Source organism: Polyergus mexicanus, unplaced genomic scaffold (assembly GCF_030449975.1).
Source record: "Polyergus mexicanus isolate NDT 795.1 unplaced genomic scaffold, iyPolMexi1.0 SCAF_17, whole genome shotgun sequence".
NCBI classification, from domain to species: Eukaryota; Metazoa; Arthropoda; class Insecta; order Hymenoptera; family Formicidae; genus Polyergus; species Polyergus mexicanus.
This window is the reverse complement of record NW_027223337.1, coordinates 6,244,903-6,263,338: the sequence shown is the minus strand read 5'-3', so window position 1 is coordinate 6,263,338 and position 18,436 is coordinate 6,244,903. Positions and strand designations below refer to the sequence as shown.

The window sequence follows — 18,436 nt, the reverse complement described above, 5'->3', positions numbered from 1 at the left end:
AGATGTCGATTCAAAGAGCAGCGGTTTTTCGCTTGCGTTATCGCGCGAGTGACGTCGCGTGAAAAGAGCGAAAGCGGCGACCGAGAAAAAGGGCTAACGCGCGCTCGCCGCGTCGCGACTATGAAAGATCTTTTCAGGATGTCGTTCGCACGGATGAAAGCGCGTTTCTCTCTCCCTCTATCTCTTTCATTCTCTTGCCGCCTAGTGCTTTAAAATTCGCGTCGTAATTCTAAAACAGAGCGTCTGACAGACATCCTTCCGGGAGGTAAGTGCGCGAAGTAAATTTTAAAACCACCTCCGCGGCGGATGGTGTGGTAGCGCTAGAAAAAAAAATATTATCCGCTAAGTGGAGATAATGCGTGGTCATGGTTCTCGAATTTCACGGATACGCGCGAAATCTCTCGAGGGAACGCATGCGAGGTAGCGAGCAAAAATTTCAGTGTAATAATAACGAGCGCTTTACTTTATTATCAAAAGTCTAAAAATTCAAAGAAATTGTTTCAAGAGAGCAAGCGAGCTCTGAAAATATAATTTAAATCATATTTCCGTGTGTTGTTCAAAATAAAATATAAAAGAAAATGTAACAGAAGAATAACATTTCGACCGTAGCAAACATTAAACTCATTATTTGAAACGTAGCGCGAAAATAACGTGCAAAAAAAAAATGGCCCTTTAAAATATATCAGTTTTTCATCTTGGAAAATATTTAAAAATACCGTGATAAAAAAGCTACACAAATAGGAAAATCGTCCATCATCGTTGAATCTTTTATTACAAACGATGATTTAAAAAGTGTATAAAACTCGAAATTGACATCTTTTTTTTCAAGCCTCAACTCAATTGTACCCCGTTAACGATTCTGTTATTTCATTGCATTGTACTACTTCGTTTTTGTCGCTGCATACAGTGGCGGGGGGGGGGGGGGGGGGAGAGAAGAAAAACCAGAAAAATCCGTTGCGTCGGGGGATCACTTTTGAAAAATCATTTTTGCGCAACGGAAAAGGGGGGAGCTTAGAGCGATTTCGCAATTCATCCCCGTTATTTATTTCCGAACAATCGCAAACGGAGTTCTCCGATGATCGCGATTGGCCGGCCGCCAATCCCACTTTCGACAGCATCTCGCATGTCGACGTCCTCGATTGCTAAGACAGTCAACTATAACGAGGCAGGAAGCAGCGGCGACATGCGGTGCCGAAAGGAGATTGTCGGCGGGGGACACGCGGAATGGCGAAAGGGAAGACGGTGGAGACGGGGGGAAAGTGGGGAGAGGGAGAGACATGGCGAAGATGCGCGCGCGGAGAGCGAGGGAAAAGGGCGAAAACGGAGCGGCCGCACCACCACGGGCGAAATCCGACGAGCCACCCTCGTCGGCGCTCGTGTTTGTCCGTGTATTCATCCGTGTACTCCCGAGGGCGGAGACCGCAAAGTATTGATTTCACCCCCGCTCTCCCCCTCCTTCGTCGCCATCCTCTATCTCCCTCCGTGCCCCGGCCCCGTTTGCGCCCCGTTGCTGCTCCTGCAACATTTCCCCGTCGACACACAGTCGTAGGAGCAGCCACCAGCCCTATCTCCGTCTCTTTCTCGCTCTTTCTCCCTCTCTTTCGACCAGCCCAATTTCGCTCGAACCGCCGGTGGTAGCAACGCTACCGACCAGGGCCGGCCGCGTCTAAAAGCAGAGGAAATTACTCTAAAACCCCCGGGCATTTGCGGATAAATGAAAAACTACAAAAGATGTCGTCCGAAAAATTAGGGACGTAATATTTCTTAAAAGAATGAGAAACAAAATATTCACACCGATTCTGTACAGTTTTGAGAATAGCATCTCTTCCGTCATAAAACATTCTTTCAATAATCCATAAAAACTGCGAAAGCGAATCTTTTAATAGATAATGTTTTTTCGATCCTAAAAATAAATTTTGTATTTTTCAATTATAAATTCTACATTTAATTTCTCCGTTCCAAATATTAGCGTGTGCTTCGTCTGTTTCGTTTTACACGCAGAAATGTAATTGTAGAATAAACTTAAGAGTGTACTTAAAAACTTAAGTATTTGTGTACTTGAAAAAATACTACATTCTCTTTCTTCCCTCTTTATATCTTTCCTAAATATAATATAATCCCTTGAAGAAAAGAAAAAAGAACAAGTAAATTGCTCATAAACAAATGTTGTTTTAAAAATAAGCGATTAAAAAAAAATACATTAATATTATTTGTTAAAGAGAGATGTAACTTTAAATTAAAGAAATATTTCATCCCAGATTCGAATCTATTTTTGCAGTCTTTACAAAGGGAAAAGAAAAACAAACGAAGAACGGAGAATATTCAAGCAAAAGTTTTACGCTCTCTACTTCGCACTTTATGGTAGAACTAAGAAAGCTTTTCAAAAATGTACATATATTTGATATACTGAACTTTTTACGTTCTTTTGTCGTTTCTCTCAAAATTCTAAATGTTACTTTGTTTCGCATACTTTTATCCAAAAGTAACAAAGCAACAAGATGCGCGAGATAAAAACTGCGCTTTCTAATTAATGTCGAAAGAAATGGAAAATGAATTTTATTTTGTAAACGGCTAAACGTAAATGGAATTCTCGATTCGTTTGCGGCGGGGCGGCGAAAAACACAGAGCCGGCTCTGTTGCACCAACACCGATATAGATTTTGCCGGCGCTTCTAGGGGTTCGTCGACTGTCACAGACGAAACCTTGCCCGACCGTTCTCGCCGACGAATCAACCTAGTGGGCCAACCCCGAGAAAGTTACGCGAGAGAGATGGAGATGAAAAGAGAAAGAGAACGAAAGAGGGAGAAGAGAACAAACAAGAGACGAGGGTAACTCGGGGGAAAATTGGCGCGATGGAAAAAGAGGAAAGGCGAAAGGACGGACACGAAGATGGCACTGTGCAGCCTGCATCGACGTCGCGACGCTCTTCCGAGGGTGGGGACGACGCGGAAGAAGAGAAGGGTTGAACGCGGATGGATGACATCGTGCGGGAAATGTGGGGGTGTGTATCGCGGAGTAAATTTCGGAACAAAAATGTGTTCCGGTGAAAATGTAATTTCGCTGCTGCTTTTATGGGCGACGAAGGATGGGGGGGAGGGAGAGGAGAGGGGACAGTTTACGTCTGTACGACAGTTGGATGGTTTAATTGGAAAATTCTCCTCCCTCTGATATTTGTAAGTAGGTATAAACAGGGAGCGAAACGATGAATAATGCGGTACGAACATTTGTTAATATAGAGGAGGACAACATGACGCGTCGCGGGAAAAACCGATAATTCGATTGACCCGAAAGTTTACGACAATTGAAACTTGTGATTAATCACTCGGTCCTTCATCGGTCTATTGACTCCATGCCATGTAAACGGAATGTCAAGTAACTAGAACGAATGGAAATGCCATTTTTTATTCCATGTCATATCGAACGAATATGAAATGGAACTTTTAATTAAGTGCGCTCTCTCGCGCAATATAAGCAATTTAATTTTCCATTTAAATAAGAGTTTACATAGACTGCAATGATCTCGCACGATGAACTTGCTCCTCGCCCAGAAATAAATCGATAAATCTTGATACACGACGAAGGAAATATTCACACAAGTGATTATATTCGTATTATCTCGCTTGTAAAAGCTTTCAACTGCTATAATCGCAATATTATCGATACATTATCGATACATATCAAGCAATATTCAATATATACTAAACTTCCTAAAAGAAGACGTATAAAACAAAACTCTCTTATTAATAAATTGATTTAATTATAACAAATCATACGTGAAAATATATTGGATAAAGAGCAGTGCTTGGCATCTTCCATAGTTGTCGACGAGAGTTCGTAAACCTCGTTACAACGCATAGAACGCTTAAGCTTTGCGAAACCATGTGTTTGAGAACCCCTACTCTATACTAGGGATATAACGGATTATTCCCCTCGGAGCATAGAGTAGTAGTCGACTATGCCACTTTGCTCGGACCACCGTCCCTCGGCTTTCGCCCAACCCCCGCAGCAGCAATCCATTCCGACATCGATGAGCGTCAATCCCGAGTCGGCGGGGGCGCGATTCAAAATATTTATCAAACGGCTTCTCGTCCGTTAATCCGCTCGTTTTATCGCGGCTCGATTAACCGCATGTCCGCGGGTTATTAAAATTTATCGATGCGAGATTAAACGAAAGGGTGTCCCTAATTTCTGAATTTACTTCCGTTACGATATATTTGTCAAATCCATTGAGTTGAGAGGCAATATATTATTGTACATTAATTTTGAAGAAAGTTGTGACTTAAAAAAATTGTAAATTACACATTGACAATTAATTGCTACTTTTGCTGATAAATATGAGGAGAATAAAGATTTAGATAACTAAATATTGAGAAAATTTGAGAATTGATTGTAAAATCGCATTCGAAGTGACATGTGAAAATTTCTATGAAAATTGCGAGATTGGAAAACAATAGGTTTTCGAGAACAGAGATTACATATCGCTTGTTTGCACGTGAATGTACGTTCGTTAAATATTACCTCCCTCGAACGATCGCGCGGTGCTGATCGTTAATAATATCGTGGCAAATCGTAGCGTGCAAAAATAATGACGTCACTATTACAATGGAGATCACTCGTATATCGATGTCACTCGTCGCGAATCGGACGGTGAATAAATAGATGATACGCGTCAACCGTGTATCGACGTGTCGGTATACTTTCCAAACAACTTCGACAAAGCGACTGCCACGAATCGTGATTGGCAAGAGACACCGAGCGAAAATATATAGCCGCTATAATCGCACAAAGAGCGAAAATAGTTTGCGCCATCTCTCTACTTTCGTTGATCTTTACACTTTCGGACATTAAAATAACGTACGTATTATATAACGATAAATATTATAGTATGTATCGCAATTTATATGAAACCGATTTGTAAAATTTGCATCTCGGCTTTCGTGTCGAGAAATTATAGCTTGCGCAAAGTGCACAACCCGTCATACATACATTAATACCAACGTAATTAAAAAAAAAAGCGTTAAAGAAACTTATTAGCAGTCACTGGAATATAAAACGAGCACGATTATAAAAATGATTATTGCAAAAGTGTCCTCTATGCGGTTTGATAACATAATTTAGCGGAATCTCTCCCATTCCTCGCATCTCTAATAAAGAGAATGGTATTTCATTATGTGCAATTAAGATTTTAAAAATTATAACTTGCTCGCGGATATACAATTTTGCTGCAATGCGGTAAATTCTTTTTCCACGACATTCGCGCAACGGGGATCTCTTTGGAGCGCGCAAAAATACCATTTACATTTAACAGTTAACGTGCCGTATACACTCGAGTGTGTACACGTCGGTTTTCCACCGCGAATCCTCGCTTCCGAATTTTATTGTCGAGCCGAGCCGAGTCGAGTCGAGCCGAGACGAGCCGCGAGCCGCGGGCGCATCCGCGACACGTACGCGAGTTGATTGACGCGCGAATACGTGTCCGGTGTTACATGGCTTGCGAACAAGGTTGCGAACGAGCACGTACGAGCGCGACGAACGACGACGACGACGACGACGAGAGCCCCGATGTGTGCCAAGGCGAGAGATATACCGAGGATCGTTGGAAAAAGTACGGATTTCACGAGCCGCAACAATAATATGCCGGTGTCCTGTGCGCACGCCAAGACGCCAACCACAAAAGGCGACATATATTCCCGACGTATTCCTCGCAAAATATGCAATCGCACAATTTTCGCGGACATATTTACATATATATTTCAATTTTAATATTTTCTTTGCGCTCGGTAATTAGAATTACGAATAAAATTCTAAATAATAAGATTATCTGAATTTAGGAGAACTAGAAGATTTGATTATTTGATCGTTTGTAGCGTTTACAAGGCGAATATTCGCGCGATGGAAAAAAAGAAAAGATTCCCCGTGCATTGGACGAGAAAACTCTCACCCCGTTCGCGTCATGTTCGGCCAATCGTAAAATGCTATAACGTTATGGAGCTTCTCGAGGGAAAAATAAGGCACAATTTTCGATGGCGCTACGGATCAAGGGAACGAAACGCGCGTGCATGAGACGAGATTTATTTATGGCGCTTGGCCGTATCTCTCAAACGATATTTTTCTCGCTCCGCGTTTATTTTCAGATATACATATATGCACGCCCGCGTGCCGAGTTTGCGACGGAAAACCAAAGCACTCGTATTTTACAATAACGCTCCCCGTTCCACCATACGAGAAGCGGATTTATTTATTCAAGTGTCACGACGATAGCGTCGTCCCCCGATATAGAGTAAAAGAGAAGCGAATATGTGAAAACGTGTCAAGATAATATATCGATTCTTTATCGAATTTCCTATTTGGACAGAAATAAAAATTTTATCACGTCTCTCTTTCTCTTCGTCATCTTTTTAATGTACCAAGATTCTGTTTAATTTTTCAATTTATAAAAAGAAAAGAGTTTAAGTTAACTCATTTAAATAATTCAACATGAATTATTATCGCGTCCTAGATATTTTTTTGCTAATAAAAGATAAAAGTATAATCTTTATTTTAGAATCTTTTCGAATACGTCGTACTTAAAAAGAAGAAGCAACGCCCATAAAAGATACATAGTATTCACATTTGAAATTATATTAAGCTCTTGAATAAATTTACATTATTGGTTAATTAGTATATTCTTATTAATTATCAGTAATTCTTATTGATCGGTCATCTAGCATTTTTTATTAATACATTAAAAATTATTATTGCAACTCTTTTTTTTTAAGAATCTAAATTACCTTTTTTTCCTTCCTACAACCTGCTATAGTTTTTAGATGAAATTTTTTCTACCGCCCGCAGCGAAATGGAAGGTAGCATTGATGCGCGCACGTGCGCGTATCGTGCGTAATATCGCTTCGTTGCGGTCCGCTCGCGTTCTATGCATATGGACTTGTGTAATTGATTCGATGCCGATTCTCATCTCGCCGCGAATGAATTAGGTGCGTACGAGCGTTACGCGTCGCCGCCGACGAAGCGAAGATACAGATCGTAAGAGGGTCTGGCTCGGGCTCGTGGCGACTAACGAGCTGCCGGAAACCAGTATTACATATTACATCTTCCGGCGGCCGGAATGATTCGAAAGAGAGAAAGAAAATTCTCCTCTTTTTTTTGTTAACATGCTCCCCGTTCTTATCTCACGGCGATCTATAGCGCGGTAAAAAAGTTCCACGAATTTAATTTGGCTCATCGTCTCTCTCTCTCTCTCTCTCTCTCTCTCTCTCTCTCTCTCTCTCTCTCTCTCTCTCTCTCTCTCTCTCTCTCTCTCCAAAAAAAAAAAAAAAAAAAAAAAAATCTAACGTTACAACATAGCTCATCTTTCCGTCTTTCAAAATCGCACTGACAGATAACATTCTGTCACATATTGATGAAGAATGCAAAGTAATGAGTAATAGTGTCGTAAACATATTATAAAAGAATATTTTAAAATTAGCAGAAAGTAAATATGTGTCCTTACTTCTTGCGAAATTTAGAATTAAAAATATATAGCCATTAGCTTTTTGGCCACGAACGAAATGAGAAAAAATAGAGTTTCTCAAAAATTAAACTTATAGATAAAAATGAATAAGAATGAATATTATTCGCTATTCAAATATATTTTGCCTTAATTAAATTTTGAAAAACTTTATGATTAAAATATGAAATAATAAAATTGAAAAAATTGCGAGAGGAGAGATTTGATATCTAAAAAACAGATTATTCGAAATTTCGCAGAGAACACTTTCGGCTAAGAATGCTAAGATAACATTAATCGCCGACATTGCGACGAGATAAAGTAGTAGCTTGAAAGATAAGCCACTTACCTTTGGTTCCGTCTTCATTTTTTTCGCGGGTGGAGGACTAGCGGCAGTGTCCATAGCCTCCTCGGCGGACGTTGTAAGCGGCGGGCCCGGCACCGCGGCGACTTTGGTCTGCTCCGGCTTGGCCGCCGCGCCGGTTGCCGTGGCACTCGCCGGACTCGGCGGCGGACAGGGCGCCGCCGCGCTGGTCGCGGGTGGCCCGGGGCCTTGCGATACGGAGAAACCTGTCCTCGAGCTAGGCGGTGGTCCCTGGGTCTGTTGCGGCGCCGTGGCGGCCGGGGTCGGGCCCTGAGACTGCGTCGCGCCGCCGGCCGAGTTCTGGCCTTGCGGCGTCGGTCGCGCGGTGCCGTTCATCTCCGGCTTAATCTGCTGAGGCGTATGATTGCTCTGCGGCTTCTCGTGCTTGTCACGCGCCTTGTCGCGCCGATGACCGCTGGAGCCGCGTTTGGAACCGGCGGTAGACGAGGGCGCGGCGCCGCCGGTGCCGCCGGCCGACGCCGGCGAGTGACTCGGTTTCGACTTGTTCGACGAGGACGACTGGCCGCCGCCGCCGCCGCCGCCGCCGCCGCCGCCGCCGGTCGCGCCGCATTCCGAGTTCTGCGAGTTCTGTGCGACCGCGACCGACGCGGAGGCCGAGCCGGCGGTCGAGGACGAGGATGTCGAAGACGCGGCGGTGCCGTTGTTGGAATCCTGCGACGAGGCAGTGCCGTTGATCTCGTTCGATTTGACGATCTCGTGCTTGGCCTCGCTCGTCTTGGTACCGGGCTTGGTGCGTTTGATCTTCATCTTGAGGCCCTTGTCGACGGTGGCCGAATGTTCAACGGCCATCTTGCCGGGATTTCCGGCGTTACCGTGGACGGCGTTGACGCCGCTCACGTTCACGCCCGACGCTTGCTTGTTACCGGGGCCGGTAACTACGGAAGACGCGGTGCCGTTCGCGTTGCCGGCACCGGGACTGTTGGATCGCGTCGAAGAGTTCGCGCCGCACGAAGAGGACGTTGACGACGACGATGAAGACGACGAGGAGGAGGACGACGACAACGACGATGACGAAGAGGTGGACGACGAAGATTGGCTGCTGGCGTTCGTGCCAGACGACGGAACGGACGAGGAATTGGAGGAGTTGAGACTCGTTGAGTTTTGTAATTGATGATGATTCGCGTTATTCGGTGCCGATGCTGCCGAGGCAGGCGTAGAAGCCATGCCTGTCCCCGAGCTCAATTTCTCGTCCCTCGTCTTCTCAATGTCCGCATCAAGATCGATTATCAGGTCACCTATGCCGATGTCCCATTCGTTGTCGTCGTACTCAAAGTTATTGGTCGCATTCGTCGCGGCCGAATCCAGCTCACCGGCGTTAGCAGCCACTGTGCTTGCTTTATTAGGCTCACGCTGCTGGCCCGACGATGACGACGACAATGACGACGACGACGACAATGACGACGACGACGACGACGACGACGACGACGACGACGACGACGACGACGATGACTTGTCTCGACCCTGATGATGATGATGGTGGTGATGATGGTGATGATGATGGTGATGATGATGGTGACGATGATCGCGGTGTTCCCTGCCGATCAACGCTCTCTCCTGTCTCTTCGATTGACCACCGGCGTTGCCGTTGCCTAAACCGTTGTTGTTGCTGCTGCCGTTACCGCCACCGCTGCTATTACTACCGCTACTACTACTACTACTAGCACCACCACCACCGACGCACGGAGATGGTCCTTTGCGGTTTACGTTAGGGAGGCGACCGCCTAGTGGCGTGGTCGCCATGCCCTTGGAAACGTTTCCCCGGCGCCCGCCAGCCTGGTCACCGACTGCCCACCTTTTCTCACTTTCGATCCCAAGTAACAATGGTAGCGTGTGCGATTACACGCGTTATCATTACCCCGACCACCGCCCGCGAGACGCGCCTCGTCCATCGAACACATCACTCACTCTCTCGCGGTTACTCTAGCTCGACGTAATTCGCGATATATCCGGCTCGATCTCTCTTTTCCCTCCCCCTTCCTTCTCTTATCGCGCGTACACTTTATCCACCTTGAGGAGCTCTTTTCACCGCGCTTGCTCTTAATTCTTACTCGCGAAGCCAAGATCGAGCAACCTGATATACCTCTCTCATCACTCTTCACCGACAATACACTGATTCTCGAGACACGACACTACGATCACAGCCACTATTACTACCCCTCCCCCTCGACGCGATCACCAACACACCACTCGACACCATTCGTGATTATTTTCAACTTTGTAGGCAATCTCGATCATCATCCGTGCATTCTTGAAACTCCTCTTTCCACCTCCTGTCTTCCGCTTGTCGCGAGTTAAGCCATGTCGGGGATATTCCCGGTCGGCGTCAGCCTAGCGTGCGGTTCTCTCCTTCGATCTCCCGATGGAACCGCGCTTCGGCTGAACGACGTGCTTCCGATCTGTAACACGTAAACGATTCCTTTCACGTCGACGTAAAATGTACTACGATTGCGCTTAACCAACATTATTTCGTCGAAATAGTCTTTTCCGAGAATATTTCGTCATTCGTTATTTAATTTAAACTAATTTCAAATAATTTATTGAATTAAATTCTTGCGCGTATAAGATATCGAAATCTGGAGAAGCTGTGTTTTATTTATCTTGGAAAAAAATATATCGTATAATGTGGCGACAAATGTCACAGAGAGATGTAACGACTATGCAATGTAATGAGCCAAGCGCAACCCGTTCCCAATTTTCTCTGTAAAACATAATCGCGTTTACGTCCGTACGATATAATCCCGTCTTTTACGACTTGCCATCATATAATTTTCCTATACATAACTGATTGCGTTGTTTAATATTTTAAATATTAACTCTTGTATATTGTATATTTTTTCGTCGAGTAAAAATTATACAAATATTTGTGTTATATGTCTTGAAGTACATCGCGATTATTGAAAGTATTCTGTAATACAAAAGTGTATATAAACATTACGCGTATGCTGGCCGCTATTAAAATATTTTTTTATTCAATATATATTTTATTATGATTATATTATTTTATTATTGTTTTCTTATGATTTTCAATTTAGTAGATATCAAATTCTTCAAATAAAAGATTCAGAATTGCGCACCAAAATGAATGTACACAATGAAATTAGAAATAAAAGCATCTACAAAAGAGTTTGCGAGCCATGGTATGTGACAGCTCGACACACCCGTTTGAGAATTCGACGATTCCAATTAATTTGGCATCGCTAATTTGGCATCGCGACCGGCCAGCTGGAAAGACTTATGCACGCCGCTTTGTAGTCACATTGCTTTCATAAACAATGCTCGATAGGGGGATACGAGTCTTCGGGGGTATTTGGTCGACAGCCAATAACCAGCGCCGCGAGTTGTATGCCGGCGTTCTCTTGGGAGAACCCAAGAACAAGCGTAAACCGGGTATGTGTTAGCTTCGATATAACGACATGTTTAGAGACCTGCTCTATCCGATCGCCGCCTTCTCCCTTCCCCTCCTTCTCTCTACCTTCCGGCTTTCACCCCGAGCGCGTACAACTCGAGGCAATCCCCTCGTCTCCCCCTTCTCTTTCCCAAGGGCGCTCTCTCTGTTTCGCACCTACAAATTCGTATTCCCACTTAGAGAGGAATTCGTGTCAGGGAACGATTAATTTTACCGACGGCATTTTGGCCACGGTCCAACCGCCGCCCCGCGTCAGTAACAACCGGTGCGAGAAAGAGAAACGAGGAAATTTAGACGAAGAGAGAAATATATATAGACACATCTTTCGATTGAGAGAGAGAGAGAGAACGAGAACAGTAAAATTCATTCCATGTTCTGTAAAACCGAGTCCTCTCGGAACGTTATACGCGACATACAACTACTGTGTATACGTGTGATGGTAAAATGTGATCGATGTGCGTGAAATAAAAGAGGACAACGGATGACAAAATATTGTGTGTCAGAAAAAATTAATCTGACATAAAAATAAGATTTATGATTGATAAAAATGTTATAAACGTATAAACCCTGTCGTGCATATAAAAAAATAGAATGATCAAACTAGCAAAATAGTAATTTATAGTAGAAGTAAATAATCGAACAGTGGCTTCTTAACAAAAAATAAAGCATAATATCAACATAAATTACCAAGAATGACTTGTCATGTTTTTCTTAATAAAAAGATGCATTTTTGATTTGATAAATTAAAACTCATGTTTTGTGTCAGAGATGTAAATTAATTATTTCATCCGTACTAAAAATTTAGGAAACAAAATATAAAACATATCATAATTAATATCTTCGCAGATTAGCTGTCACGACGCGAAAAGGTGATATATATCCGGTAGTTAATCGAGAGAAGAAGCGGAAGTCGCGAAATCACGAACGATCGCGACGGAGAGCTCGGGAACTTGCTCCGGCCTTAAGTTACATCGTACCCGCATTAAGTTACAAGATTAATCGCGCGACTTCGAGGAGTTCCGCGACGAAAATAATATCCGGTGCCATTTATACCGAGTGGGATAAAGACGAGTCGTTAAGGCGAGAACGCGGCGCTCGTCGGTCTCCTAACAATTCCACGAATGGAGATTGACGGCATTCCTGGGAGAACAATTGGTAAGCCCGAACTATTCCGTACTGTGGGCGCAGCATTCTCGCGAACCTCGATCGTAATGACGTCAATGAAGTCCATCACCGAGATCTGCCGTGGGAGAATTTACCTTGTTAACGGAGTCGAGTTAATCCTCGAATACCTCCCGATTTAAGACAGAGAGATTACAGCTAACGGAATTACATTTCAAAAATGGAATCAATATTCCACGTTTATTAATTATTTTGTCCAAAAAGAATATTTCAATAAAAAAGTAAATAAATCAAGGAAGATAAAAAATAAATATACACACTTTATATAAATTCTGCGAGATAATTGAAGTTTTGTGAAGCACACATTTAAAATATTATTTTTATCGCAAATAGTGTATCGACCTGAATCTATTGGAATATTTTATTAAATTTTACGTTATTACGTGATAATAATTAAACATATATAAATTCTCGATATTAATTTATTATTTTTAAATTACTACATAATAAAATATTTCAGATCTCTCTCTCTCTCTCTCTCTCTCCCTCTTTGTTTTTTCGTTCTCTTTTTATTATCTCTGTAATTACACATACAAATAAAAAATGTAATTAATATTCAAATCAGTAGAGCAAAGCTTGTTCGATGAGTTCATTAATAAATTACACATAAAGCAAGCTTATTCGGGTAAAGTTAAATTTGAATTCAATTAGCGATACTGCTTCGCGCATAGATAGAACTTTAAAAGGACATTGATCCGAAGAATTGATCAAATGTGTCGAAACAGACGCGTTAATAAAGAAATAAAGGTTCTTCTCTCGGCGCAACTAGTTTATTCTATTTGTTTTGCAGAGAACGAGCTTCGTATTAAAACATGTAGCTCGACAGCCGAGCAAAGAGAAGGAGTCATCGTTTATGCTAACGACGCTGCTGCTGCTGCTGCTATATTTCCTCCAAAGTGAGGACCGCGTAATGAGTTTACTTAAACGAGCTGAAGATTAAGATCTTAACTGTGTTTTGTATTAAATTTATCGCTAATACCCCTATTAAAATACACAGATACGCTCTATCTGCATCTAACGCAAAAACTCATCTAGACGATAACACCGGAACAAACTTAGATCAATCGATAAATGAGAAATTATAAAAACAAGCCAGAACAAAAATAGACATCGATATAAAAAAAGATCGTTAAAAGTGTGAAATTTATTGCATTGTTGAAAATTTATAACATTCTAAGCGTCATTTAATTTCGCGGTATATATGCCGAGTTTCTAACAAATTTCTATTTTATAAGATTTTTAAAATTAGCTATGTTTGTGCATTTTATCTTTTGTTTAACAATCGCAGAGATAGAGAGTGAAATATATTCATATTTCAGTAAGTGTTGATGCAAAATAACAAAATATTCATGTCAAAAATGAATTGAATCTTCGCGTCTACTAAATTCAGCTATAATGAGTTTATATAAACAATACATAAATTCTCACATTAATTCTCTGACATAATTGATTTCAATATTTTCCTCTCTCTTTTTTATTTCGCGTAATACAGTGGAGAATTTAATTTTACAAATTACGCCTCACAAAGATGATTAATGATGCTATCGAACAACGACAAATAGCACTTGGTTATAGTGCTGGTTCTCAACGAAGCGTATGCGGTACACGCTCTACCCTCTTCGAGTCCAGAACACGTAAATCCGGATTGCACCGAGCACGTCCAATTGAATTCTAATTACGCCATGTTAATATTTCATTACACTTGTCCGTCGTGACTGGCGAGGCGCGCAACGCGGAGAGCAGCGTTGAATAATTGAACGATCGTGGAAAGCCGAATGACGAAAGCCTGTTTCCTTTCTAAGCGAGAGCGCAGAGCGATTGTTGCGACCGTTCTGCCGTCTCTCCGAGAGAGCAACGTTGTCTTCGCTACCATTGTCGTAATGCTATTCTTCGGCACTGAAGTATCATTCACACGAGAATCGACAACGTAGCTGCATCGCGATGCAAAAGCGCGCCTGATTCCGACTTTTACGTCATTGTACGATATTGAAGAAATTCGCTAAATTATTGCGCGCAAGATTCGCAAAATTAAAAAATAAAGGTAAGATGAAGAAAGTTTAATCGTGTTTAATAGTTTCATATCAAATAATAAAGTCGAATAAATTTTGATAATAATCATATCGATAATTATTAAAATTATTGACAGAAAAAGATATGAAACATTCGTAAAATGAAGAAAAAATTTATGCGATAATTCAATTAGTATACTTAATATTTAGCTTAATAATATTATGATAATATTGAGAAGATTTCTTCCAAGTAATAAATATTCGATAGAACGCGTGTGAAAAATATATCCTCTTTCAATTCTCGATTATTCTACAATATATTCGACGTTCCGCGAAAGAAAATGGTAGCAAATATTCCTTTGCGAATGCTATGTGAACGATACTTAAACACGACTGTTGCTTACACGCCTGTTCAATCTTCTTTATTACAGCTGCGAGGCTCGCTATTTTCACGTCGCTCATACTTGCTTCCGAGCCGTAATGTATTCGCCGCCATTCGCTTCGTCTTATTTTCCTCTCTTTCCGTTTTATTCTATTTTTTACGTGCTTCAACGCCATTGTTCACGAAGAATACAAACCAACACAGAATTGCATAGAACTGAATTTATAACCGTAGAAGAGCCGAGAGGCAATTAAAGTCCGTTACAATTTATTCTGAAGAAATCATTTATCCATCTCATAAGATGTATGATTCTGTGTCCTGTCTATGTTTATTGCAAATTAAAAACAGATTTCTCGATGCATATTTTATGTCTCTCATTAAATTGAAAATATACCAATGAGACGGAAAAAATATTGAGTAGTATATAATAGTGAGTAGATTTTTTTTTTTTTTTTTTTCTAGCGGAATATAGAACATCAATTACTTTTTACGATCGTGATTAATATCTATCGTGTATTAAGGATTCTGAAGAGTTTCCGTGAAATCTCGCGTATAAATTCGAGCGATCGCTATATAAGATAGACTTAGGGAAAGACGAGGAATCGTGAGAGTCATTGAATAAACGCTTTTCCACGTAACAAACCATACATGGCATAATAACGAATATCGTACATTTCTATTAGCGTTCGGATATTTCTGTCGGAATATAATTGCCAACGTATTCTGTGGCTTCGTAACGAGTTAATGACAATTTTATGGAAATTGCAAGTTAATTCTCAAAACCGGCTTGCATGCTCTCTCTCTCTCTCTCTCTCTCTCGCGTGTATTGTTTGTCAAGACTGATAATCAATATATGGGCAACTTAAAAATTTTGAACGCCGCGTCAATTTAAGTCTGTAAAGCAAAACTAAAGATTTACGTTGATTTATTTTGATGGTTCTTTTATTGCAACCAATTTAAATATAATAAAAATTTTTATAGGAAGAAAAATTGTAAATTATTAATATATAAAAAATTGTAAATTATAATTTATTAAGTTTTCCGATTACATTCCTATTACGATCGACGCATGTTCGTAATAAGACTATTGCAATCGATCGACAGATTTCAAGAATTCCTTTTAACCAAGCTGCGGAACGAAATTTCCCGTCGCGAGTGGAAAAGCGCGACAGCTTATTGCACATTGCCGACATGATTTTTCCTTCCTCCTCTCTATTTGCCGCTTTTTCGCGGTCACGCGGGAACGCAATAGACGCGACACCGATGCATAAATCACCGCCCCGAGGCTTTCATGCTTTCATGAAAGCGCCCCGAAACAAGGAGCCGCCGCGCAGCATACGCCGACATAGAGAATCCGCTCTCTCGCTCCATGTACCGCAATTTCGACCCTTCGCAACTTCGCGACATATATACGCGGCGTGTATACACGTTGGACGCATTAATGTAGCCGTGGCTGTCGTGCAATTCTGCAAAGCTACTTCCCCGCAACGCATACGTCTCTCCCAGCACGAATGCCACTCTTGTTATGCTTCGCGGTTCACTTCCAATTTATTACTAGTCTGTGAAGCCAGTAGTCTCATACCGTTCATAAGCGATCATTATTTCAATGAATAATCGGAACGTTTCCAGCGGAATTCCTTATTTTACTCCTCTATATTGCGAATACGTGAAAAGCGTATTTTATCCCAATTTTATAATAAAAAACTAATAACAGTGTTAACAAAGACGATATTCTAAAATATAGTTTCGAGTGGACTTGATTTTTTTCCAAACACAACAGAATTTTATTCCGCATTTCTTTACTCGAAGAATTTCTAGATAAAAAGACGATAATATTTCTAGGATGCAATTTCAGATTATATCTTCAAAGAAGCGAACATTACTTGTTTTAAAAATTGATTCAATGACGTATAAACTTTGGCAATTTATAATCGCCACTGTAAACCGGCGAAAAGAGTTCTAAAGTCATCGACACCCGAGAATTTTAGCGATCACGTAGAGACAAATAAATGAGCGTAATGAGCAGTAATATGATACTTTTTCACGAAAGAATTCGCCGAAAAGTAGAATCGCGTCGAGGATAAAAGGTTTTCATCGTCACGACGACGGCGATGAGAGAGAGAGAGAGAGGGGGGGGGGGAAGAGAGAGCAAGTGAAAGAGAGAGTTTCCGGAACACTCGAGAAACTTCAATCGCAAACTCATTAGAGGTCCTCGAGAGAGTGCGAGCCGTGGAAGAGCTCATTGCGAGAGACGAGATGAAAGGACCGAGGTCGGGGCCGGAAAGTAGTTCGTCGAACAAACAGATTAGCCGGTTCCGCATTCGCGGCTACCACAATGCAAGCCGCCACTCATTCATTTACTCTCTTTCTTCACCGTGTGTACCCTCTTCACAGAATCTCGCTGTCCGAGAGCTCGACACAGATGTTGTGTCGCCTTGAGAAGAAAAGAAGACAAAGGGAAAAAAAACGAAAAAAAAAACGAGAGAGATTTGCGGTCGCCCGGCAATGCACGGATAGTCCTTGCTAATAATCAGGCAAGAAGTTTTTTAAGTAACATACAAGAATTCCGGAATATAATCTTGTACCAACATCCGACTACCTGCATTGTTAGAACATCGGATGAGATCGTTAAAAGTGTTTCTGGCTTGTCTGTAATTATACAGGCATTGCAAACCACGGAATGATAGCCGGCAAAATTGAATGATTAGTCACTGCTGTTATGGGTCGATCGCAAGGGAAAAAGAAAATAGCTCAACTATGTACAATATATTGGATTTCGCGGCAAACCATTCCTCTGCCCCCTTTTATTATTCATTATATCGTTAGATTTAACATTAGATACAAATGGATGATATATAGTAGCATAAAGATTTTATAATGAAAAAAATGGCTTGCTATGGTATAGAGAAATTAGTCTATATATAACGTAGGGAGAAAGAGGGGAAGAGAAAGAGAGAACGCAAAAAATATAGTTACACCTTTTTCAGCTTCGCATTTCAGACGATAAGCATGAGAAAGAAAGTTCATAATGAAATTTATTTGTTTAACAAAGCATATCTCCGGTTGGTCGAAGAATGCCTATTCGTTAGAACACGCTGCGACGACTCCAGCATTTTAATATCGTATGTATTGTAACAAAATTATCTTCCTTCCTAGAAAATCCCTAAAATATATTTCTTAATCCTCAATAACTACATAACCGTAAAAGAGCTCGTAAAAAACGGAAAGTAAAAAAGGAAGTATAAAGAAATGAAGAAGGACAGAAAGAAGCCATATTTCCGAGGAAAAATTATTTCGCTAGATTATAAACTTGACTGCTGCTCTCAGTCTTCTCGTAAAGTATAAGGAAACTGAAATTGTGTAACCGATCTCCCAAAACAAAATCTTGTAATATAGTTTTGCAATAGTAATATTATGATTTCCTATACTTTGTAAATAATTTGATTTAGGTGACTATATTATAACGCAAATTTAATTTAATTCCTCAAAAAAGGCTATTGTTGCATTAAATCCGTTAATAAAATACGAATTTTTCCAACGTAATTTTATCACATATATTTCCTTATATGACGCCATTGATTGCGTTTTT

The 18,436-nt window shown here is 41.2% G+C and overlaps 1 protein-coding gene across 8 annotated transcripts in view; it reads right to left on the bottom strand.

The window, feature by feature from the left end:
* Positions 1–18,436, bottom strand: part of LOC138940712 (zinc finger protein 608) — a 189,384-nt gene that overhangs the window by 54,785 nt on the left and 116,163 nt on the right. For all 8 annotated transcript variants that reach the window (XM_070309839.1, XM_070309840.1, XM_070309837.1 and 5 more), the window contains one exon: positions 7,833–10,264. In XM_070309839.1, the coding sequence (XP_070165940.1) occupies positions 7,833–9,608 (1,776 nt within the window). In that variant the 5' untranslated portion in view covers positions 9,609–10,264. The remainder of the gene's footprint in view (positions 1–7,832; positions 10,265–18,436) is intronic.